This window comes from Schistosoma haematobium, chromosome 4 (genome assembly GCF_000699445.3).
Source record: "Schistosoma haematobium chromosome 4, whole genome shotgun sequence".
In the NCBI taxonomy this organism is placed as follows: Eukaryota; Metazoa; Platyhelminthes; class Trematoda; order Strigeidida; family Schistosomatidae; genus Schistosoma; species Schistosoma haematobium.
Window position 1 is genome coordinate 482,466 of NC_067199.1, and position 27,321 is coordinate 509,786.

Below are 27,321 nucleotides of genomic sequence, written 5' to 3' on the forward strand. Positions count from 1 at the left end.
ACTGCCTTTTCGCACCATCGATGTTGTTTACAAAATTGAGAGGGGGAAAAGCGAATGTACGGCGCTTTAACCGAATTACTGGATACGGAGAGTCCACTTAGGGGAGTTGGAAAAGCGTGATTCCAAACCATTGTTGCACATGGGCTTCAGTATCCTGAAGTAACAAATGGCGTATGAACCTAATGTTGGTGACCGGATACCATAGAACTGCATCTCTTTACGATGCTCCACTGCCTTGTGGATCACATCTTTAGATCGAAGGCTCCCGGTGTGACTTCCAAAGAAAACCACTTCTTTCGGTTTGTACATCCTGAAAGTATGCCAGCTCTCACACAAATCGAATGATTTATGTGGTGCATATCTATTTGGTGTCTCCTTGCACCAATGTTTAAGTGTTTAAAAAAAACAAATAAATCATAATCTATATATCAAACAACTGTCATGAGAAAACACATCTTTAAATAAGTAATAGATTTGTAGATATCCGAATAACTAGAAAGAAATTAGATTATCTGACATTTCTACTCATTGGGATATTACAAATATATTAATTTTGTTTATCACAATCTATCCAATGCTCAATTTATTCGAAATGATCAAATCAAACCTTGGCAATGATACCTATAAAACGTATCTTTATTATAAATAACAACATTTTGTTTACATTAAAAAAACTGATTTTGTGTAATAAAAAGTTAATTAATACACATTGAATATATTTCTAACTCTTATAAATAAAGTCAGTTTATTTCCTGGTTAGTGTTTCTTTTAGCGAGTTAGTTTTCTGCAAGATAAGGTCGTTAACCCCATGCCCAACTCTCCTCCTTTTATCCTGTCTTGGGACCGGCAGTAGCGTAAGAAGGGCTCCAGGTGGAGTCAAGTCAATTTTTTAGTAAATATATTCTTTGTTATACTCCAATCAGTAGAAAAATTATATTTCTGATGTTTTTTTTAATGTAATGTAAGCTAGTTGTTTAGAGTAATCTCTTTATTATTTTTTGTTTACTCTGAAGAAGTGTCTTACATGACATTACGAAACGTCAGAAATACAATTTTTCTACTCATTGGAATATAACAAAAGAAATATATTTTATTATTAACCCTCTATTCAATGCTCAATTTATTTGAAATTATCGAGTCTCCTACCTTGACATTGATACTTGTAAAGTTAATTTGTTTTACTCGGAATATAAACTTGATCAAATGTAGAATATTCTTTTCGATAAATTCTCATCAAGTTCTACAATTATCCCATATCCAAAGTAATAATCCGAAAAATGGCCAAGTTAAAGGCAAAGTACATCGTTTAAAGCATGTGAATTTAGGATTATGATAAACAAAATACAATAAAATTGTTAATGTTAATATGACTTATATGGAATGTTAACTTGAATCTGCGTATATGTTAAATGAAATTTTAAGATCCATGATCAGAATAAATATGGGTCAAATAGGGTGAGACAGAAATAATAGTGCAATTACAATTCGATCAAATAAGTAAGACGTAATACGGAGGAATGAATGCGAAGTGAATGAATCATGTATAGGGGAGATTAATGATGATGTTTAACCAATAATACGAATAATAATAATAATAATAATAAGAGTAATAATACGAATAATACAAAGATTTATGAATAAAGATAACAGGCACAATTACAATTGACTACGAAAGGTCATAGTCAAATTGGGTCATTCAATAGTTAAGATTACGATTGATTAATTGGCCTTGATGTTGGCCAGAGGAGGAGGAGTGGCTGAACATATTTCTTCTGTACGCATAGCTCCGGTTTCTTCATTCGGATGGCTACTGCTTCAGCCGTTTGAAGGACTTTCAGTCTGACCAGTTTTGGCAAAAAATTACCTTATAAATAATTGAAGAAGATTGGTTTATACTGGCACTATGACCGGTTTGTACTAAATGGGCCAATATTGAGCTGTTCACCTTCTTCATCAAACCTTTGTTTAACCACGCTGGAAGGTGTTCACGAGCACGAAAATGTAAATTCCTAGAACTTCGACCAATATAACTCGCTCCACAGGAGCAGTTGAACTAATAAATACAAAATGAGGTGGTCATTCTAGGTAATTCATCTTTTAGCTTCGGTGTAACCATTGGGCGCGTAGAAAATACTAATCACAGTTCTCCGGAGTTAAAAGACTTTTGTATTGTCCTACGTAGTCTCTGAGTTAGTATTTCGCTAGCCGCATCGCCTCTGAATTTTAGACGCATGAACAAGGATTTCTTCTTCACTGTTTGCATTTCGCCTTCGTGACCATATATTTAATTATAAACTTTCTAGGGTAGCCGTTCTCCCTGAGAGTATTATGCAAGGTGGTAAGCTCTTGTTCGACTATATCAGCAGAACATATAGTGCGAATACGGTAGCTAAGGTTTTTGATCAAATCTCGTTTGTACTGTAGAGGTACAAAGCTCAGGAAATTCGTATACTGCCCAGTCCAAGTACTTTTTCTGTTTATATTCCTTTTTAACGATCCATCCGCTCTCTTAGTCAAGAGAACGTCCAAAAAGGCTATTCGGCCATCACTCTCTTCTTCAGATGTAAACTGAATGGCTGGATGCACTTCATTAAATCATCTAAGAACCTCTTTAAACGATGTACTTTGCCTTTAACTTGGCCATTTTTCGGATTGTTAATTTGGATATATAATTGTAGAACCTGAAGAGAATTTATCGAAAAGAATATTCTTCGTTCAAATATTAGTCTTTTAATATGACGGGGATCTTTAAACGATTGATCAAATGTATTGATTAGAATTCAAGGGAATCATTTCATGATTATTATGATTACTATCATTATTATTATTATTATTATTATTATTATTATTATTATTAGTAGTAGTAGTAGTAGTAGTAGTAGTAGTAGTAATAGTATTACTCATAATGTTTACTTCATTGTTTAATAATGAAGATGCAATTTGACCCAAATATCACTGTCATTCAAAATAGTTTTTGTCTTATGCCTACTTACTGTTAGGATATAAGTCCTCATTATTAGACCATTATTGTGTTTATGAATTAAATTGAACTATAACGATTTATTTGTTTATGTCAATTATAAAATGTTCGAAGGAATATATATATAGTTGTATAACCTTTTTTATTTAATAAATTTTCCCTATTTAAATTATTCTATTTAATTATTCTATGTGAATCGTTCCGTGAAAAACAGTGGTTTGTTGTTCTGGTCAATGGGTTTGCTTAAAACTAGAGACAGAAATAATTAAATTTAGATTATTTCCATTAAATCGTTAAGGGATTTAAAACTATGACTTTACTTACTTATTGACTTACTTACACCTGTTATTCTCCTAGTGGAGGAGCATAGAATGCCCACCAGCACTTGTCATCCAACCCTGTCTCAAGCAATCCTTTCCAGCTCTTTCCAAGTATTATTCATCTTTTTTCATATCTGCTTCCAATTTCTGACATAGTGTGTTCTTTGACCTTCATCTTTTCCATTTCCCTTGATGATTCCAAGTTAGTGGTCATCTCATGATGCAGTTTGATGATTTCCGTAATATATGTCCTGTTTACTTCTAATGTCTTTTCTTAATTTCCTCTTCACTTGGAATCTGGTTTTTTCTCTTCTACAGTAAGCTGTTGCTGATGGCATCCGGTCAATGAATGTTGAGTATTTTGCGTAGACATTTGTTTATAAATACAGAATACCATTCCTATTAAAATAGTTTATTGACTAATCAGTATGTTATTTTGATTGGGTTTTTTGTAAAGAGAAGTAACCACAAGTATAAGACTATCAGAAGGATTTGAATGAAAACTTGTAGAATAAATTTAAGAAAATGATATTTTAGGTAGTACAAATTGATGATGTTACTCAGAGTAAAGTTTTTGTAATTAAACTATTTAGGTTAGAGATTATCCCTAAAGCATCCACTTGGTTTACGAATTCTCATATTTAGTTCCGATCGATTGAGACTCAATGATAGTTGAACTCGTTTAAAGTAATATAAACCTTCTTAATTAAGCTCACCGAATAACTAGAATCGGTGTTTGGAGATTTTTGCTAATACTGTTTAACATTAAGTATAAGAATTCAATGTGAACTTGTGAATTTGTTTTCTGACTATTTATGTTGATTTGTCTATATTCGATGAAAATAGTAGAAAGTATTTATTTTAACACATAAACATTAATACAAGAAAGTACCAAACAGTTATTCACCACATAAATCATTCGATTTGTGTGAGGTCTGAGATACTGCCCGGGTGCCCAAACCTCTAGGGGAGCCACATCTCGAGCCTTTGACTTACAGGTCTAATCCACAAGACAATGGAGCAACGTCAAGAGGTACAGTCCCATGGTAGCCGGTGATTGATACTCAATGATTGTTATGTTCTTGCCTTTGAAATCTCTTGTAATATGTATAGATGATTTGTATCCTCATGTTGTCAATAGAATGAGCTGACATAATAGACATTATAGATAATTGAATTTATTTTCGATGGTAATTGACTGTTATACTTTCACACGTTGAAGAACATGAATTGAATTTGTAATGGATCAATAGTAGTAAAGTGATGAATGGATTCAACAATTCCATGTAAAATATCATTGAACTCTTTTAATTTATTTACTTATCTTAGAAACTGTTGATTGTATTATTTTTTTGTTGTTGGTTTGTTTTTACCACCCCCCCCCAAAAAAAATATCAATCAATGATTTGTGTTTTAGTAATGGGGTTACTAATTATTTTCACTGGAATTCCGGTTTATCTTATCGGTTGTGTATGGAAGAATAAACCGAAAGTATTTCAACGTGTATTATGTAAGTAAATGTGTTGTTTTTTGATTTGCTCTAATGTGTTTATTCTTTTTTTTCTTCTCTATTTTCATGTATGTTTTAAAAAAAATGTTTTTTTTTGTTTTGTCTCTTTTTTTTTATGGAAGGAAAGAATCGGTGAATGATGAATTGAGTTCTGAGTTGGCTGTTGTACATTTTTAACTTATTTCATTCATTCGATGAATTATGTTCTATAGAATGGAATATAAGTTGAGAAAACCAAACTTGGAACATTAGGTTTTGTGTTGGTGTTGAATACATTTTACCGAACTATATCTGAAACCTGTAAGGAAATGATGATTTATTTGAAGTTTAAAGACGTAGTACCGAATATTGTTAACAAAAAGGGTGTTATCATTGATCAACTGACATCATGACTACAATACGCTGTAATGTCGATTAATGGAAACAATGAAACTCAATTACGATAAAATTGGATTGTCATTATAAACTTCATGTCATAACATGAATAAACATTATAGGATTACCTGAAAGATATTATGATGTCGTTATTTTTTTTCTTTTCATTGAACCATATGAAATAGTCTATGCACAACTAGTTAATGAAAAAGAAAAAACTGATTGATCAAAATTCTGCCTAACTCTGCTTAACTCCAACTTCTGACTTCATGTTAGATGGAATGTTTGAAATACATTTATATCTTATCTTAGTTTAAATCACTGAATAGATTCAATCCCATGAATTATATACTGAAGTTAATTATTCGTTTTTTTTTATGGGTTAAATCATTGTTTATTTTGTTTAATGATCGAATATTCGTTTGTTAAATAAAGTCAAATATAATATCATGATTTAGTGGCTAAGTGGATAACTCGATGGCGTTTAAAGGGAACGGTACTAGGTTCAAATCTCAGAGTGAACATCAACTCTGAGATGCAGTTACATCCAACTGAAGAGTCACTAATAAGACGAAACGTGTGTCTGGAATCTCAACGCTAGTCACTATCCATCTTTGCTTATAATGCTTGTAAATTAAGACAATATCGAGACAGTCCTTACAGGATGCATATATATGCCAATAAGAGACTGATGATCAATTACAATCCTAAATATTAATGAAATAATTCAAGTTAAACAATATCAATTGAATTAAAATATAATACAGTTAGTAACGTTTGAATAATTTCTAACTATTTAATAATTTCAATTCATAAATGAAATACATTCAACTATGATACAATAAGCATTTTAAATGGTTACACAAATCTTAGTCTAAAAAGAAAAAGTAAGTTAAGTATTTTCATTACTTTAAAAGATACAATCGATGATCAAGATTTCTGCGATGTTAATCTATACAATCAAATGATTCACACGGTTCTTATTCTCCTTTAGGTTTTCCATGTAGATGATACACGTCATTTAATTGTTTATTTGTTTGTTTGTTTGTTTGCTTTTTAAACGCCACTAACAGTTTCGTTACATTCAAGGTGGAGTTTTTTTGTTTTGTTTCCTTATTACCGCATTCTTGCCTAACAATCTTTTGTTTGTATAAAATATCACGCCAAAAAAAAAAAAAAAAAAAATTGGATAGTAGTCAAATAAGCAAAAGATAGATAGCAGTAGTTATTCATCTTATTGCATTTAGTGAAGTAATAAATTTTAATTATTATCAATTTACTCTCAATGAACATAGACTGAGGCTTAAATGTGTCAGTCAATGAATTACAAATGTGATTGTCGATATAAACATCAGAATTATCTCTTCTACTTGACTAATAAAATAGTAGGACAGAGATTATTGAATAATATAATAATTACTTATAAGTAGTAGTTCACACTATGGACTAACTTTTGTTAGACAATCATTAAAAGTCAGAAAACAATAGATATGTATTTCATTGTAATCTAGAACTAACCAACAGTACGCATCTACAACTCGATCATAGATTGAATTTGAGACCTTTCAACCTAGAGGCGAGCTCTTAACCTGTAGATTACTAAATTCACATCGTGTTATTGGTGTTTGCACAGTTACTAAGTATCATATTATCTGAATGGTTGAGATCACGAGTCAGTTGAAGGTAGAGCACCTTGGAAAACCTTAAAGCACTAAACGGCCATTTCATGGTATTATCGGACTTCTCAGTATTATACATCGACGATCTCGCCTCACGAATTTCGAACCGAAAACCTTCAATTGACTCATGATCTCAACTATTGAAATTACTATAATATCCATAATATCCCTTCGAATATTTCAATTATGTTTTATCATCTATTTATATTTCTCTATTTTCTTTTTATAGATGACTTCACATTGGGTTCACAAAAACTTTTACAATTAATACCTGAAAGTTGATTTTACTTAACTACTTTACTGTGCTTATTCAATATCTTAATACGCACACACACACACACATGATGTCAAATGACAATGATCATTTACGACATGATTATTATGATTATTATTATTATTGAAGTTCGTTTATTTACAATAGAGGAAGGAATAATTTTCTTCGATTGTTCCACTTATAATTTATATCATGTTTTTTAAGCAATAACAAATAATAAATAAATAAATAAAGACGAGTTCAACTTCCATTGAATCATACTTTGTTTTATTCCATTGAAACAATTGATTATTATTATTATTATTATTATTATTATTATTATAACAACTATATACATAAATCATTCATGTTACTAAGGGACTGAAAATATCAAAATGCCTGTGTATCTGATAGTAAAGTTGCATTTATTTATCTCTTTATTTATTTATTTGATAATGTATTCACATAAACAAACAAACAAACATACATACTGGTTATTCATAACATTCAGATAATTGAGTCAATTTGATGATGATGATGATGATGATGATGATTTAAGTTTTCTCACTCGGATACAAAAAAACATTCCTGTTTATGGATTCGTTTTTATCCCCTTTCCTGTTCTCCATTATTATCAAGTGTCAAGTGTATTAGTGTTGCTAATCTCCTTTTTTTTTTACGTTTTGTTTTACTATTCTATCTGTCATTATAATGAATGTAATTGATCTGTTTACTTTGTTCGTTAAGTCTCATATTATCCCAAATTAATTCTACGCCATAATCTTCATATATCTATCTGTTTCTTTTTATCTCTTTATTATTATTTTCTCCTTATCTTATTCATATTAAATAAATGATAATCATTATCATAAATGGTGTTAATATAGATCAATTTCATAATAAATACAATATCAGTCAGCTACAACGTTGAACCAGGCACATATGTGCATCAGTCCAAGTTGTCATACCTCATTACCACAATAATATTCAACTCGTTCAATCCCTCGAAAAAGTAAACATTTTCTATTTTGATATATAGTCTAATCTTCATATCATTCATCATTCCTAAAACTATATACAAAATAATCTGTTTATGATTGTTAAGTCAAGTCATCGTGTTAATATCATATTCATTTCAAAGTGTTTGGGGAAAAAAGACGTACAGAATAGAATAATATTAGGTTATCTATTACTAACAAGAATAATAGTTAGTTAACAACAAACACTAAATGCATAAAATACAATGAATGATATCATTATACTACAATTCGACTGGGAGTAATTTAACTAAGCTAGATTATTTTGACCCCATTCCCCACCCCTGTCTCCATTTTTAACCAATCAGAAAGCCGATATTTGATTGAACTTAGTAACTATCACTAAATGCATTCGTTTAGTGATATGAAAATACAGTTTTCTTATGATTCACTAATTTTATCAGGTTTACAATGGGTTTCTTTTTATTACCAAAATAAGTTAAAATGTATACAGTATAAAAATTCATATATATATATATATATATATATATATATATAACTCCATATCATCTACATGTTATACCTTTAAAGAAACATAAATAAAGCGTCATTAAATAGTTTCCAGTTTTTTCGTATAGGCTCTATGCACGAGATTGTTAAATAGTCATTTATGGATTTAAACAAATACAATGTTGTCTCTATATGAATATTCGTCAAGATTAGAATGAATAGTTTGACAGAAATTAGGCGCCGAGTATAGAGAAGTCATTATATTATTACCCTGAAGAAGTTCAGATAAGTTAACTGGACGAAACGTTTTAATGATTTAAATTTCAATCGCTGAGATTATTTCAAATATAATTTTCACATATAATCACAATGTTGTGTCCTTATCAAGAAAATCATCACTATGCTCATCAATCTACCACATTGGTGATTATTTTTGATGAAACATAATTCTTATTTGTCAAACTAAGAATAAACGACTTACTGTATTTCACTTTTTTTAGTGCCTTATCTCAAATTCTACAAAAAATTACTACAGTTAAACTCATCCCATTTTCTATATCCCTTCTTGATTATACTTTCATTTCTTTATGACTGTCTAATTTGTTTATACAATTCTACTGCTTACTTACTTACTTACGCCTGTTACTCCTCGTGAAGGAGCATAGGCCGCTCACCAGCATTCTCCATCCAACCCTGTCCTCGGCAATCCTTTCTATCTCCGTCCAGTTGTAATTCGTCGTTTTCATATCTGCTTCTATTATCCGACGCAATGTGTTCTTTGGCCTTCCTCTTTTCCGCTTACATTCAGGATTCCAAGTTAGGGCTTGCCTCTTGATGCAGTTTGACGATTTGCGTAATGTATGTCCTATCCATTTCCACCGTCTTTTCCTAATTTCTTCTTCAGCTGGAAGTTGGTTTGTTCTCTCCCACAGAAGGCTATTGCTGATGGTATCCGGCCAATGGATGTTGAGTATCTTGCGTAGACAGCTGTTTATAAATACTTGCACCTTATTGATGGTGGTTGTTGTAGTTCTTCAAGTTTCAGCTCCATACAGTAGAACTGCCTTGACGTTGGTATTGAAGATTCTCACTTTGATATTGGTTGAAAGTTGTTTTGAGTTCCATATGTTTTTCAGTTGCAGGAACTACATAATCACAACAGATATTTTTGTATCAGATGGGTTTTGTGGATATTATGGTAATTTCAATGGTTAAGATCATGAGTCAGTTGAAGCTAGACCACTATGGAAAACCTGAAAGCAGTGAACGGTCGTTTCGCCTTATCGTGAGTCTCCTCAGCAGTGCGCATCCACGAATCCGCCCCCTGCGAGATTCGAAGCCGGGACCTACTGGTCTCGCGTGTTACTAGAAACACTTGTGACGTCACGTACATGGTACACATTAATTTAACTGTATTGCTTGGAAGAGTTACCAAGGTTACCAGTCTACTTCGAGTGAAATAATTTGTTTGAGAATTATATTCAAATTGTTGCTTCTAGTTGATTTTCAGTTTCAGCATAAGTAACACCTAAGTTTATTACCAACCCTAGTGGACTCGTTCACCATAACCAGTTACTAACAATCTTATAGTGAAGTTTTTCAACGTGTAATCCAAAATTAGCGACTATTCACTAATAATATTTCCATAAGTATGTCAATAATACGTATCGATAGCAAGTTTGGACTTGTTAGTTCCAAATAAATTGAGCATTGTATAGAGAGTTAATAATAAGACATATTTCTTTTGTTATATTCCAATGAGTAGAAAAATTGTATTCCTGACGTTTCGTAATGCAACGTAAGCCACTTCTTCAGAGTCTTGTTTCCGACGATGATTAGTTTAGCATAGTGTAACTGGGCATGTTAGTCATTTACATTTTTTAGATTTAGTAATTGTGGTACCTTAAGATATGATATTTTCCATGTATAATTTGATGAAAGTTATACATCATAATAATATAAAGTATTTATAATCATTCACATGGTCTTTTGCAATTTCATTGATGGTTTTAGAATGTTAAATTCTCCTTAGACCATTGATTGTGTAGACAAAATAAGATTAATTAATTCAATATGATCTGGTTTTATATAAATATACCATATCGGATTAATTTACACTGAAATAGCTGGTTAATGATAACAATAATAATTATAATTATTTCATCAAAGATTATGTTTATCAAGATGTTTTGATCCCTATTCACGCATCTCCATTCTGTCAGCTTAGTGATACGAATGGTTGCTCCGTTCACTCCATTCATTACATACTTCATACATTTTATAAATTCTCTTCTTCAATTACTATTTGTCTATTTAAAAGTATTATGGTGTGAAATTTTAATCAAACAGTAACAGAACCACCATTATTCATTGACCTTTTTAATAGATATACACATTCTGCAGTGTTAAAACAGTTAAACTCGTCTAAAAAGGATTTCTTCATTAAATAAATTGTTTTATTATTTAATGTGATAGTGTTGTCCATTGTTGAGAAGAACATTGAATGTTTTATAAACAAAATCCATTTAGCATAGAGATCATAACAACTCCAACAGCTTCATCTTGGGCTATAAATATCCTTTATCATCTTGTACCAAAGTAAAAACAAAAATCGGTTTTCGGAGTATCAGCACATTATTTTGTCAAGATACTTGTCATTTAAGATCGATATATTGTGACTAGTAATGAGTATAAGGACACATATTTGTCGTACTCGGAGCCCATTAGACATATGTACTTTAAATAACATTACAACGGCAATCAACATAATATACAAATATGTCAATAACGACTAATTATAATTAAATCATGCTCATCAACAATAAGATAAGTAAGAAACTTGCTCAAGTTTTAAATAATGTATGCCGGTATGGTTCTAAGTCCTTGGCCTTAATAAACTTAATAGACTGTATGAGTACTTGTGTAGTGAACCAGAACACAAATGGGGACAATCGAATGTATGTGGAAATTCTATAATCTCCTAGTCAAATCTGTGAATCATAAAGTAAATACTTTATTTGCAAAATTTCAATCAATCAACTCAGAATTCAGTGTTCTTTTGTTTTCACAGCAATCATTCTCTATTCTCCTTCTATTCTCCTTAGTCTTCTTAACCTTCTGCCTCCAGGCATTCTACTTTTTCATTGATGATACATACTACTTATATCAGTCGACATCAGTAGCATACACCACAGTTGCAGTTTAGTATATTTATTTCTAAGCTGTAAATTGCTTTTTGTCTCGTTATTTTAATATCATATGGTCATGTATTGAATATAATTTCCGGAAAATACTTTTCACAGTTATTATACACCATTTTCATTTTATCTAACTCTGAATTACAAAGATGATGCTCGATAATGTAGGTAACTAATCCGATTGTAAAGTCATGAATACTTACAAACGATCTATAAATTTGTTTTTGATTAAGATCATGAACCAATCGATGTTAGATCACCATGGAAAACTTGGAAGCACTGGACGGCCATTTCGTCCTGTTGCGGGACTCCTCAACAGTGCGCATTCACGATCCTGCCTCACGGGATTTGAACCCAAGGTCTTCGATCTCGCATGCGAACGCTTAACTTCTAGACTACTGTTTCCAGGTTTTCCATGGTGGTCTAACATAAATCGGTTCACGATCTCAATCGAAAACCTAATAATCTTCACAACCCAATAGCAATTGTAAAATTGTATAGAATTTTTTAAGCTACTGATAAGTAGGTAAAGTATCTATGATAAATGACCGAAAAATAACTGTCTTTGAGCTGATATTTCTCTTTGATAACAGTGCATTTGAAGGTGAGTCGATCATCCCGACTTGTGAGAAGTCATTACTCAAGTAATAATCAAAATTCGATTAATTCAATCATTTTAACAAACAAACACTCATTTATTCATCTTACTGAAATCTTCAACAACTATACACAAATTATGTTTAATGTTTAGCGATGCAATATCAGGACTCACTAGCTAAGTGAATAATGCGATGGCGTTTCAAGCGAACGGTACGATGTGGTATGCTTGGTTAGTATATAAATAGAGTATGTTTGAAATATAATGATTCATATCTCCGAGGCTGTGGCTTGTGTTCTGAACTCAACTAACTGGGCTAGACAGGGAAGCGAGACCAATCGAGACTCTAGGCCGTCCGTATGTGTTTACGTGTCATTGAATCGATCGATAAATACGCTGCTCTCTAATTTTTCCAGTCAAGGACACATCAATTAGCACAGGGTAAAAATCAACCCAACTTAAAGTCATAACAGTTTCCATTTTTTCTATGTAATCCTTTTTATTCATGAAAACTATACCTTCTCCTTTATCTGGTTTGCTTATGATCAGGGTTGATGATCTAATTGAAAACAATTGTACGCTTATATGTGTTGTTCTAATATATATATATAGTGAAATTACATGGCTGTCTAAACAGACTTATTTAGAATGGATTCGAACTCACAATTCACAGATGATAAGTTGATCTCTTTAACTATATACATTGTGTACTGAAATCTCATGGTAAAATTGAATCATTTAAAATACTTACAGACTGACATAGAAACCAATGTCTTTCTAAATTAAAACACAATCACTGTTATGTAAGACAGTTAGAAAGGAAGTGAATATCAAAGAAAGTTACATGAATGTAGAACATAAAAATTATTTTAGACAACAGTCATTTACAATATTCTATTAGTTTGCAATTTCATTTCACTGTATTTGCCACACACACGCACACACACACACACATAGGTGAAATTAAGATCTTTTTTAAAGAAAAGGTCTAATTGATATAATCTCATAATCGCATTACACTATTCAACTGACAGTTAACATAATAACCGGATTTATCATTTTAATAATATTCTACTGAATTATTTATGATCAAACAAGATAATTAAGGATAAATTTATAAGAAAAGATTAAATGAATATCTCAAAAGGGATGTATGTAATTGTCGGAATACATAGGTGGTAACTATGATTATTAGATTCTTTGATGGTCCCGAGATCGAATGAATCCAATTGAATTGTATGAATGAGTGTTATTGTTAAGATATATATCATCAATCCTAGTATATAGAATTATCGAATTAATCCACTTTGAATGAATGGATTTTTGAATACATGTATTTTGTACACTCATTGATGTGGGCAGGTGATCAGGAGAATGAGGCGAAATGAAGCGCAGTGAAGAAGGCATGTGAGCCAACTTGATTTAATCAAGCTTTGATCAATATTTATAGTCGGATGGAAATAAGCTACAGATGTATGATGATTAAGATAAGATGAACACACACATTCGCCTCTCTCCTTCAAATTCGCTCCATGTGCTTACAGCTTTGTGATTTGTGCTATCCCCTAATAAACTGTAGTTAACGTTTCTTATTACCTTCTGATTTCAAACATCGTTGAGATTTATGTAATAACGGTTACAAAGATGATTGATTAACAAAGCAAAGCCACTAAAACGCTTTCGAAAACTTCATATCAGTAACCCTATATCATCAGTATGATTCTCTACTAACTAAGTCATTACAAGATTTATCATTGAAGCATCTAATTTTATGTATTAGAACAGTAGATAAGCATTAAATAAATTCCTTTTGTGAGTAATCATTATTCATTTGGGAAAAGTCATACTTGTCAGTAGTTCGATTTTATGAGGTTGAAATTATTATTACTATTAACAATAACAATAATAGTAGTAGTATTATGGTGTGTGCTACTTATATCCACATAAGTAGTATATGATGTTAGTCGTGAACAGAATGTCTGGCAGCAGAAAGACAAGAGGTTCGAACAGTAAAGAATCGAAACAGAATGCAATTTGTATGAAAATGCAAGAACAATGAAGTCTGAATCATTATGAGACAACTGATGGACATTTTGCAAATTAAGATATTTACTGTTTGATTGTTAGATATTATTAACAAGTCTTGTAATTTTGTGTTTAACACGTCGGATTATTCCCACTGGTGTTCTGTTCACTACAGTATTAGTGGCTTTATTCAGTAATATATTTTCGGTACAACATAGAATTCTCAGCACAAAGTATTTCAACAAATTTCCGTTTCTTATTTCTTGATCGACACTTGCGATGAATATTCAGTGGTGGCCAGTTAGATATTACTTACCTACTTACTTACGCCTGTTACTCGTAATAGAGCATAGGCCGCCGACCAGCACCAGTTAGATATTAGGTATTTCAAAAATCGACATGTGAATAATATTCATTTTTTTCAATGCACATTGCCAGCTATCATGATGTCGCCCGCAGTAAATTTTTGTAACTTGTACAACAAAAAGTCATGAACTTTTCACAAACGCACCTGAATAGGTTATGCAACTAGTTGACACAATGGTCTGTTAAAACAAACAAGGAAACGAATAACTTCTCGAAATATCTAGATAGCAGGAACAGGTAGCCCAGATATTCAAGCAGACTGCTTGGGTATCTGTTTTTGATAGTATTGTGTTCAATGAACTGGATTATTTGATTGCGATTTTTTTAATCCACCTTGAGATTACCACCATTTATTTTAAATATAAGTGAGCATTTAGGTTATCCCACAAGAGCTAGATCATTTTACTCTAATGGATCTGTTTGTAAATTTTTGGACTGATGTTTTTGGTTATTTTTATGTGCCTTTGCGCTCTAAATGTCTGTCTTGATCAATTGTTGTTATATCATGTGATTACATAACATTTACTGATCTCTATCGATAGGTTTGGTGATCTCAGATTGATCAGAATGTCATGTTTAAAAAGATACTTCAGTATTGAGAAATTTTTGAAACTGACTCATTAACTGTTTGTTTCTCTACTAGTAAGCCTTAAAATGAAATAATTTGGTACATGAAGAAAGGGTTTCAAAGTCGACATCAAAATTCAAAGTCAATCAAACTGCCTAAAATAATAACGTAAACTAAATGACTGATTTATTTATTTTGCTTCATCTTAACAGTAACGATACATGATCCTGAATGGAATGTTTAATCATTTCATGTAACTGTCAGTCAGTATGAACAGTCATGAATCATGACTACCTTTGGATAGTTTTACAAGAACGAAAAGACACAGTAAGTAGTATTAGAACAAAGTTTAGAATTGTGTTCAGAAATTCGACGCCTAAGTTCCTTAGAAAAATAACAGCATAGACATACCTCACTATAATTTAACAAAAACAAGTTTGAGGCAGCAGAACCTCATAGTTGCCGTACAATAATACAGGAGATTATGAAATTATTGGCAGTAAAATCCGACCTATAGCCCCCCCCCTTACGGCGCTACTGGATAATAGGGGCAACCTTGCTAGCCAACTTAGATTTGATTGGTCACCCACTCTGTTGTATCTTTTATCAACTCGGGTTCTACTCGAGCTTACTTAACTCCACCGGGCTACCTGAGTGTATGCTTATGTATAAGAATTGCAGAAGTCCTCAGGCCTTTATAGTTCATTTATGTAGGTATATGCAAAGGGTGTACGTTTAGTGTCGTACAAAGGAAACATTAACTAAAATATTGTCTGCTTAATTTGCCAGGTCAAAGACATAATAAAAAGATATGGTAGCAAATACTAGAGAGAGGTGAACAACAACCTCCTCTGAGAGAATGCTTATGCTTATACATGCGTCAGGAAGTACCGAGGCGGTAGCCATGGGGTGAATGATATGCCTGTATTGTGTAAGAGGGAGTCTAGTGTAGTTAATACGTTTTCAAGGGAGTGGTAAACATCTACCTTCTCAGGTGTGTGAACGTACCTATATGTATTCTATGGGATGCATGGAATATAACCTGTGTTTTAGTGGTGTGCATGTAACTTATATTTACTCACAAGGTATACCTGCATGTGCCGCGAATGAAAGCCCATGTGTTACCTAGTATGTATGTAGAATATACCTATCCAGGGTACGTAATAACCAACAAATCCTTTACTTGCCCTTATTACGATACCGAAATACACGTGGAAACCTTCGCGGCCGCGGTTCCCCACAAAATCAAATCCACGCGGTGGGTTTGTCAGACTTAAAAACACGGAGTCTATTCCAGAACGGTCAACTAAGGTCTCACGAGAAAAGGCTTTACCAAACAATCTGGATAAAACGCCACCACATACAAACCACACGATGTAACTATCGATTCTTGAAGTATATTTACTTTCTGGCTTAAGAATTAAAAAGTCGTTTTTCCACAACTCATCTGAAACAGTACATAGATAAACATTTATAGCTCCTTTTATTATATCCTTGTATTGAGTACATTCCATTATTATCTTAATGAAATCCTTGTTGATTGTTACAATTCAAATGTTCTTTACAAAATCCACCTGGCTCATACATCCTCAAATGAGTTACATTGTAATTTGATGCATACTAAAGATTTTTACTTAAATTAATCAAGATTACTGAAAATTATCTCTATGAACAGTAAACCATTAATAGTTAATGATTTGTTTCTTAAAAAAATGTCTGAAAACTCTAGTTAGAGATCAAGATCAAGTTGTTTGATCGGAAACATGTTACGTGTATTTATACGGGTGGCCAAACCAAAACGTGGCATCAGTACCTGAAGTCACTAACTTCTGGTCTGAGCCATGTTGGTAGATGCAGTCCACTTGGTTGGGGTTCACGCGACTATCGCAACCAATGGTTGGAGACTTTTAGTGACATGGCTCAGGATTGATCACAATGGCGTAGGTGTATACACTCTTTGTCTTCCTTTAAACTATGAGATTAAAATCTCTTCGAATATTTCTTTTTACGAACTGATTTTTTCTTCCTGTATTTTATCCATATACACAATCTTTCCTTTATACATTATTACCATTGAAGTGACTACTTCTATGAATTTGGTGTTCATCTTGTTCTGTTAATGAGGTATGGCAACTTGAACCGATGCATATATATGCCTAGTCCTACGTTGTAGATGATTGACTGACTGATATGTATTGATAGATATGGGTCGACTATATAATATATTGTTACAAGAATTCAAATTAGATCGATGCAACATCTTAATCTTGCATAGTTCCAAAGTTCATGTTGATATATAACTACTAAACTAATCAATCGTTTAAAGAAACATCAAAATATAAATTGCAAGAATAAATCAAGGTGTCATTTATATAATGATTAGAAAAAGATCAAAGAAAGGAACTCTTATCCCAGGTACATGAAATTTTGAACTGCTTTATGTTAGATTGAATAGGTAAATATCAATAGAGAACACTTTACATTCATCACTATGAATAGATTTTCTCTGATAAATCAAACGAACCTTCGATCATTCAATGACACTTTTCTGTAGAACTACAAGTTATAAAAAATTTTAGTTGCCATATGAATTTAGGCAATTATGTCTTATTTAAAATAATCGATAATAAATCAAACATTAAGGATATTATAAGCAAAGATGGATAGTGACTAGCAGTGGAATCCAGTTTGACTCTCGTTTCGTCCCATTTGGGATTCGTTAGCTGGATACACCTGCATCCAAGAGTTGATGTTCACTTCCTGACTCGAACCCTGTACTGTTCTCTTCAAAGCTGAGATGCAGAAAAGTTTAATAATCGTTTGATTGTTAATGACATAAGTATTCATCAAAGGATGGGTAGGGAAATTATCGTTGGGAGAAAATAGCTCAGCATAATAAGATAACTTATTTATAATACAAATTATAAAATCATGTAGGATTTATTTTCTAAGCTTTTACTCTAATTTAGCAAACCTTGCTAAAATTTTCCAAATATGATTTGATGTTGCTAAATCAAATACATGGATTTACAGTAAATTCAATCAAGATTGATAGGTCCTGGGTTCAAATCTCGCGGGGTGCGTGATCGTGGATGCTCACTGTTGAGGAGTCCCATACTAAGGCGAAACGGCCGTCCAGTGCTTCCAGGTTTTCCATGTTGGTCAATTGACTTCAACTGACTCATGATTTCAACCTTTGAAATTTCTAAAATTCTCCACAAAATCCATTCTGATAATATTAAATTAGTATTTGATTATTCTATCCAATAGATATTAGTTATACTGAGGAAAACAATTTGTGATATAATAAAGTAGTCAATAAAACATGCACAACACATGCATCATTTACATATCTCTTCCATGTTTTCTAAATTGATAGCCTTTTATCATCATCATCATCATAATGAATATTGTTTTTTTTTTCTTTTTCAGAATATGATTTAAAGCCAATGAATACAGTTTATAATTTCATGTATACAATCCAAATACATTCATTACCTTTAAGCTTATGTTTCTTTCTTTTCTTTTACTTACTTACCTTATTGTTGTTTAGTAACTAGCATTGTCATGCCATTATTGAATTGACACCTACGCATAAAACCGATTTTCGTTAGGCATTACAATTTCATCATTCATTTAGGAAAAATTTCATCAGCTTTCTTATGATTGGTTAATATTGGATTGTAGTGAAGAGGAATTGTAAGGTAATAATAAATAGAAATTCTATATCACAGATTAAAATCATGAGTCAATTGAAGCTAGATCACCATGGGAAACCTGGAAGCACTGGACGGTCGTTTCGTCCCTGTATGGGACTCCTCAGCAGTGCGCATCTATGATCCCGCACCGCGCGAGATTCAAACACAGGACCCATCAGTCCCGCGCCAGGCACTTAACCAGTTAGACCACTGAGCCGGCATACAATTGTGGTAATGTCTAACTTCAACCAATCCACGATTTCAATCTGTGAAATTTCTAAAATCTCCACAAACCCCTTTTGAAAATATACAAAAGATTATAGACTAGAATGTTTCACCCCAAAGAAAACCAAACAGATTTCAATTTTGGATCATGGTTTTATTGATATAAGTTTCTCTTTTTTTAGAAATTAAACTTACTTTTAATAGTATTCACATTTCTTAATTTGATGGCGAATGGCAACAGATAAGTTCTGAGGATTTTTCATACGAAACCTTTTGATAGAGTCAAGGGTTACAATGAATTGTTATGTGTCATCTGGAGTTTTCAAAGCTGCCTACTTTTATTGTTGTATTTGATTTCATTATTGATAATTTTGTAATTTCAATGGTTAAGATCATGAGTCAGTTGAAGCTAGACCACCATGGAAAACCTGGAAGCACTGGACGGCCGTTTCGTCCTATTGTGGGACTCCTTAGCAGACATTAACACCGCTGGATGCCGGCTCAGTGGTCTAGTGGTTAAGTGCTCGGGCGCGAAACCAGTAGGTCCTGGGTTCGAATCTCGCAGGGGGCGAGGTCGTGGATGCGCACTGCTGAGGAGTCCCGCAATAGGACGAAACAGCCATCCAGTGCTTCCAGGTTTTCCATGGTGGTCTAGCTTCAACTGACTCATGATCTTAACCATTGAAATTACTACAATCTCCACAAATACCCATCTGATATTAATTTTGTAGTTGTAATATTTTATTAGTTTAACTTTTAGAGATCATTCAGATGTTGCAAAAAGTCTCAGAACAAGAGAAAGAAAGACTCTAGACAGTGCAATCAGTAAACATCTAGATACAGGACATCAGGTCGATACCTTACAATTCGTCAAAGTGATTAGTATGTAGCTAAACTTCAGTCTTCTGAAGCTGTTGCTATCAAGTATCAAAAACCTGACTTTTATGTTCAAAAGGAGATGGTTATTAATCTTACCTTTCCTTGGTGATAAATACTCCTTCGTTGCACTTTAAACTCTTTCTTGCATTTATTACATCATTGGGTTTTATTTCAACTATTTTGCAAATTAATAATCTTATTTTATCAACTGAGCCCTACTCATTTTATTCCCATCAGCGTTTGCTCATTATGTAATCACTTGTTTCTGGTTGTTTGAACTGATGTCACAATCAATGTTGTAGAATGTTCTTTTACATATGATACAATATTTAGTCTATCAAATTTATTCACACCCTTGCTATCCTATAATAATCTGTCTTCAATATCACTTCCAATCAAACTCTTTCAGGTAAGTAATTTAAACCCATTATGTAATTATGATTTATAAATATCACAGGTTGTAAGCAATTGATGAGAACCAGACGAAATAAAATGAATTCATGCTACTCTGTAAGAATCTTTCAGTTCTTGCTCTTTTCAAAATAATAAAGAGAACTATGTGTATGAAATATCAGGATATTCAGTTGCCAAATTCAAATACCTAAATCATATAGTTCTATAGGGTAAATACATTGGTCAACTTCATTCTCTTGAGTAACAGCGCAAGCAACTTTTTCCATGTAAATACAAAATAAAAATGTTTCATTAGTTCAAAAAGTCACTAACTTTTGATTTTAAGCCATATCACTCGACCCAGTCTACCCAATTTCACAATCAATAGTTAGGTGTCTTAGTTGACACCGCTAAAATATATATCTCAATAGCGCATATTTCATTTTTCTGCTTTATGATTAAATCTTATTTTGTAACAGTTATTTATTCCATTTCACATATTCAGTTTAGACCGACTTTTCTTTACTTGATTGTTTTACTACAACTGACACTAATATTCTCCGTTGTACATAGAATTTATAATCTTTTGAATTAAATATCATGAAGCCCTATCACCATTGTCTTGTGGATCTCAGAATTCTTAAATGCATTACAGTTAGGTAATTCATATTTTCCTAGTCTTACATTAGATCTACCATATAGTGGCCCAACTAAGTGGATGAAGATCTCATTTACTGATGCCCCTTTGAGGAGGGACATACGCCACCGATAAGGATTCTATAACAAACTCTGTCGTGGACAATCCATTCAAGTTTTTCTCAAGTTGCTATTCATCCTTTTAATATCTGCTTCCAATTCTCGACGAGGTATGTTCTTTCTTCTTGCTCTTTTCCGTTTCCCATCAGGATTCCAAATTAGCGCTTGCCTCGCGATTCAGTTTGACAATTTCAGTAATGTCTTATCCATTTCCATCATCTTTTCCTAATTCCCTGTTCAACTGGAAGCTAGTTTGTTCTCTCCCATAGATCTTGATGCAATTTATTTACATACAGAGCGCTGACGTGTTAAACACAAGAAAAAATTGACCTGGAGTCTTAAATCATATTGAATTGTTGTAACTCAGTTACCATTGAAATATCTCATTGACGTTTAATCATTTGTTCGTCGACTTCACCGAAGCTGTGGTAAATTCGCTGAGGGTGGTGTTCAATAATTAAACTACGTTGTGAAAATATTCTACAATGAGAGAAACTAAATATTCTGAGCACGACTCCGTGATAGTTCATTCTATACCAAATAAAGCTTTTCAGTAGATCTTAGTATTTATTTAAACCGTCTAGCTAAGTCAGAAATGAACATTCTAAACTGTCAGAAGATATAATAAATATTTCTTTACATAAAAACTGGATTCAATAATCAACGCGATCCGAGCAATTCTAATACGGAATTTATTCTATTAGTGGATCATTCTGCATAAGTCAGTCGAAATGTTCTCCTCCGAAATTTCAGGTTAGTTATAAACGTATGTGAAAGGAAGAGTTTGTACTAAGTACTTATACATTGCATTCTCCAAACAAGTTTTGTTTTTGATTACTCATGTGTATTAGTTAAAATAAAGGTGCTAGAATGAGCAGTTTTATTTATTTTCGATTGCTCTTGTTCAGTATAGTGAGTTAGTCATAACCATCATAAAGTTGGGTACAAACGGGATTTATCTCAATTTACCATACCTCAGTATCTCAGAGAAATGAAGTAACTTAGGCGTATAATAAATAAGTCGAGATAATAGCAGTATTTATAACTCGAAGAGAAGAAACGAAAAAATACTGGGACTTAAGATTTTGGGAGAGACAAAAAATAGATGTGTCGGCGAGACTCTAATTTAGGGACGAGCCAATCAGAAGCGTTTGAGCAATTTCAAGGTCACGGAGCCAAGTTCAACACGCGATGCTAACATACGATCGGTTCACAGCGGATTTTAGAGAGAAGATGATCATTGAGAGGTTACAACAGATGGGACTATTAAGAAGTTCTTGTACGTGTGACTGCGGTGATGAAATGACTGCAGCAAAGTCTGCAGGCCCCCATGGTGAGATTATGCTTCGTTGTTCTGCATGTTGGAAGAAAAAGTCTGCCCGAACGGGAACTTTTTTCGCTCCATCACGGCTGAGACTTAGACAAATTATGATAATAGTGGCGAATTGGGTAATAAAAACACCAGTAACACTGGCTGCGGCGTTTGCAGACGTTACTGAAACTTCAGCAGTCCAGTGGTATGAGTAGTGCACAAACGCCATTTTGTCGATCCGACGACAGGGGTTCACACAAACAATATTGAAGCTATGTGGTCTAGGCTTAAAGAATTTTTAAGAAACTACCACGGCTCCAGAGGACGATTATTATGGAGCCACATGGACGAGTTTCTTTACCGTATGCATTATGAATTCAGAACTTCTGAACCTTTATCAAACCTTAACAAGTTTTTAACTCATGTAAAAGAAGAATACCCACTGTAATTCATTACTTTCTTATAATATATTTTTACTTTATTCTGTCTTCTGATTGGCTAATAATTGTCAAGGTCATTTAAGATTCGTTCAAAGGTCGTCCCTAAATTAGAGTCTCGCCGATGTGTCTATTCCACTATAATCGTTTCTGAGCCAACATTTTCAATCATTGGTCAAGATTACCATAGTAACTCCAACCAGATACATCGAACCTATTAATGTGACTTGAATTAACAGCTAATGAACTTCGTAAACTGATACCACGTGTTGGTTTGATTGCAATTGATTTCCTCTCAATCTACTCTTACTTTAGCCAATAGTTCATCCCAGTTTTATCTGTTATTAACAATCACTGCACACAATTAAATAAACCTAATTTTCATAAGTATCAACCTATTGTTCAAATTTTAAAAAAATACTACACTTGGTCATCAGTTATTAGTTATGATGCCTTATTTTCGCTATAAAATGAAACTAAGTAAAGAGTAAACCATCAAAATTAGAACAACGTAACTAATCATTTACAAAAGGTTACTTTTTCTTGTGTCCTATCATATCGAATTATCGAATGGTTGTTGTGATGGTCACTATAAATTGAATGAATCATCCACTTTCATGAATTGGATACACATACAACAAGACAACAAATCAATTATTTTGTAAACAGGAAAACAAGAAAAACAGAATCAATAAAAAACGAATACTTATAAAAATCAATTGATTTTATTTGGATCCTAGATACTTTTTTTTAAAGAAAAAAAGGAATGAAACACAGGGTATATAAAACCAAAATAATATGAGAAGGTTATGCTGATTGTATATGTTAAAGTAACCATATGTTCAATGAAAAAAAGAGAAATGTAATCAAGGAAAGTGGAAACATTTTGTGATTTAGAATAGGAGTAAGAGGTCTATATATATGGAAAGAGAGAGGGAGGGGGGGGGAAGGAGGGAGATAATTCAATTCCTATTCATCATCATCTATGAATCGTTAAAACGTGATGTAATAACAATGAGAAAACATCAGAAAGGGTATAAAAAAAGTTAAAATTCTGAACATACATACACATATCTTGACAACAATGATGATGATGATGGTGCTATATGATCTATTGGTTCACTACAATTTGAATTATACTACTTATTCTATTGCTACTACTATAACTCTTGTAGAAAAAGTTCGCTTTAACGGAATGATACCATGCTACTATTACTACTACCACAACCTTTTTTTTCTGTTAGTCGTGACACTACTAACATGGATAAAACTGATTGTATTAGTAGTAATGGATACGAAAACAAAAATAGAAACATCAATAAATGAATTCAGTTCACCAATTAATTCGACGGTACAACTTTAAATAATTTTTGTACTCCAACAGTAAATGATTCTGAAAGAAAAATAGTAAACAAAATAAAAGACTATGTACATATTATTAGATGATCAGACTGAATGGTTAGGATAGATGGTCCAAGTAGGATGTATGGTAAGGCCTTCTTTTCTATTGAGAGAAGTAGGATTAAGCATTATATGGAACGCCTCGGCTACCCTCCTTTCTTTGTAGTTGGAAAAGCCTTTCATATTATTAGATGTTTTCAATGATACACATTAAGATCTTTAGTATAAATGTTACATCAGAAATTGCGAACAATAATTAATGAGTTATATGGTCTGTCAAAATCAGTTCTTACTTGTCAATAAGATACATTCAAAATCTTGGAAGAACTAATGTACCATCCATAACTTTAGACTATGTCACACAGCGCCACAAGGAGAGTCATTCATGCTTTCTGCAACAACACTTTTACATTTAGGGTTTCAGGCTATTTCTAATCAATCATAATACTATACAAATTGCACCATGATGCTCAATTGACGCTAAGGATTAGACAATATCATTAACCAACACATAATTCCAATGTCAAATATAGTGAAAGTCAAGTACTACTGTCAGAAGGTAGACAGATATCTTTATCATACAAAACTATGATAAACAATGATTGTTTGTAGGAAAATGAGGAAAATGTTTAATAATAGTTCGAATATTTGTTAAAAAAACTTTCCAAGGTTGTTACTATGTCGATAAAGATTATGATAAAATGTATTCATGTCAAACTTTTGATAATCAAATCAAATTTCCTTCATAATAGTAAAAAGTTTAAAGATTTTTCTCGATTTACTACAGATAATTTCAATGAAGATCAAAAATGAAAAACAAAACAAAACTAACCAACATTAAACAGTAATTCAGTAACTATATAATTTAAAGAGAATTATAACATAATATTAATTTATTGGTTGGGATCATAAATCGATTGATGTTAGACCAAGATGGAAAACCTGGAAGCACTGGATGGCCGTTTCGTCCTATTTTGGGACTCCTCAACGGTGAGCGTCCACGACCCCACCTCGCGGGGTTCGAACCCAGGGCCTCCGAACTCGTGCGCGAACGCTTAACCACTAGAATACTGAGCAGGTCGGCATCCAACAGTGTTATTGTCTAACCTCGACTAATCCACGATATTGCGCGACCATCTTCCATTGTACTGAGGTAGATAGCTGTCTCTACTCGACACGGATTAGCTTCACTGATCACGGCTTCCCATTAGAACTCCGAGAATCCCCTTACGAAGCTAGTCACTAGTGAGCACATGACAGTATAGGGTCACGGCTTCTTACTATATATATAATTTAAAGAGAATTATAACATATAATATTAATGATTTACCAAATTTTCTTTGAAATGATTTCGGTTTATTCTTCCATACACAACCAATTATATAAACTGGTATCCCAGTACAAATGATGGCTACACCGAGCACTAAACGATAACAACAACAACAAGAAGAATAGGAAGGAAGTAAAAAAAGAAAAGAAAAATAATTATTGATAAACAATTTTTATGGTTATTTTTTTAAAAATTATCTAACTACTTCTATAATCTTTCCTTCATATTATCTGCACAATTATGTAAAATATGTATCATTTAAAAGATTGATTTAGTGTTATTAGTATAAAAAGCAAAACATTTACATTCATTTCATTGTGTTTACCTGTTTAGGAAAATCGTCAAATCTGAATGTGTTTATCAAACTTTGGTGATATGATAATCATTCAATCGTTCATATCTCTAACATTGCATTCTTATAGACTCAAACTATATAATTCTATCATCATTATAGATTAAGTAGGATAAGTCAAATCACCCATAGGGTTAGTAATCATTTTAGTAGTTTAGTAATTTTTATGAAATGATTGTTCAAGAGAATATAATGTGGTGTGTACTACTGATATCGACAGAAATATAAGTAGTTTTTATCATCAATCTATAGTGAAATGCTCGAAGACAGAAAGGTAAGAAGATCAATGAGAAGAGAACGAGAACAGTGAATGACTGATGTAGAGAAAAAGGAACAATAAACTCTAAGATAATCGATGGATATTTTGCAAATGAATTATTTACTGTATTGTTCTTAGATTTTACTAAGATGTTCTATAAGTTTGTGTTCGAATACATTCGATTGTCCTTACTAGTCTTCTCGTTCACTAAAATACGTTTCCATATAAAAATTTATTGTTACTAAGTAAATAATATGATAAAACGTTTTTTTAAAAATAATACTTCCCCATAAGAAAAAATGAAAAAAATTTGTTTGTTTATTTTTTTCCTTACATGATTCAGTTGGGGCAGCAACAAATGCAAATATCACCAAGAATAAAGTTATGAGAACATAAATGATTGCAAATAAAATTGGTGCCTAAATTATAAAACAAAAATAATAATAACAATATTTAATTAGCATATTTATTCTAATATTATTTTTCAACAAAACAGAATAAAATCAAGTTGAATTATACAAAATCATTTAGCGGATTTTTAAGCAAAGATGGATAGTGGCTAGCAGTGACTTAAGGTTATATTGAAGCAATTCGCATAGGATGCACATATACCAATAAGAGACTGATCGATTGCCATCTTAATCATCAAATGGGAAGATACAAGTAAAACAACATCAAGTGATTCCATCTATCGGATTGTTTATGATTAATTCTTCTTTTATAATTGTAATTAAATGAGGAAGCTATCATACAAGAGTTTATATAATAATCTTGACAATTAGTTGAACTGTTGATGATATTTTTTTCGAAAAATGTCTAGTTTATCAATGAATCTTCTTTTTTGATATTGCAAAAATAGGTCTTATTCTATTCATGTAGGTACCAGTAGATATTCATTCAAATATAAACACAAATGAACAA

At 32.4% G+C, this 27,321-nt stretch overlaps 2 protein-coding genes across 2 annotated transcripts in view; one reads left to right on the forward strand and one right to left on the reverse strand.

Moving 5' to 3' along the window:
• SLC7A5_5 (Large neutral amino acids transporter small subunit 1) overlaps positions 1 to 8,709 on the forward strand; it is a 36,977-nt gene extending 28,268 nt beyond the window's left edge. Inside the window, exons 8-9 of the mRNA XM_035731072.2 lie at positions 4,718 to 4,810; positions 7,094 to 8,709. Coding sequence (XP_035588495.2) covers positions 4,718 to 4,810; positions 7,094 to 7,146 — 146 coding nt within the window. The 3' untranslated portion in view covers positions 7,147 to 8,709. The remainder of the gene's footprint in view (positions 1 to 4,717; positions 4,811 to 7,093) is intronic.
• Positions 8,710 to 23,789: 15,080 nt separating this feature from the next.
• Positions 23,790 to 27,321, reverse strand: part of SLC7A8_3 (Large neutral amino acids transporter small subunit 2) — a 36,599-nt gene continuing 33,067 nt past the window's right edge. Inside the window, exons 7-9 of the mRNA XM_051215415.1 lie at positions 26,735 to 26,819; positions 25,790 to 25,882; positions 23,790 to 24,451 (exon numbers count right to left, since the gene is read on the reverse strand). Of these exons, the coding sequence (XP_051065916.1) occupies positions 24,399 to 24,451; positions 25,790 to 25,882; positions 26,735 to 26,819 (231 nt within the window). The 3' untranslated portion in view covers positions 23,790 to 24,398. The remainder of the gene's footprint in view (positions 24,452 to 25,789; positions 25,883 to 26,734; positions 26,820 to 27,321) is intronic.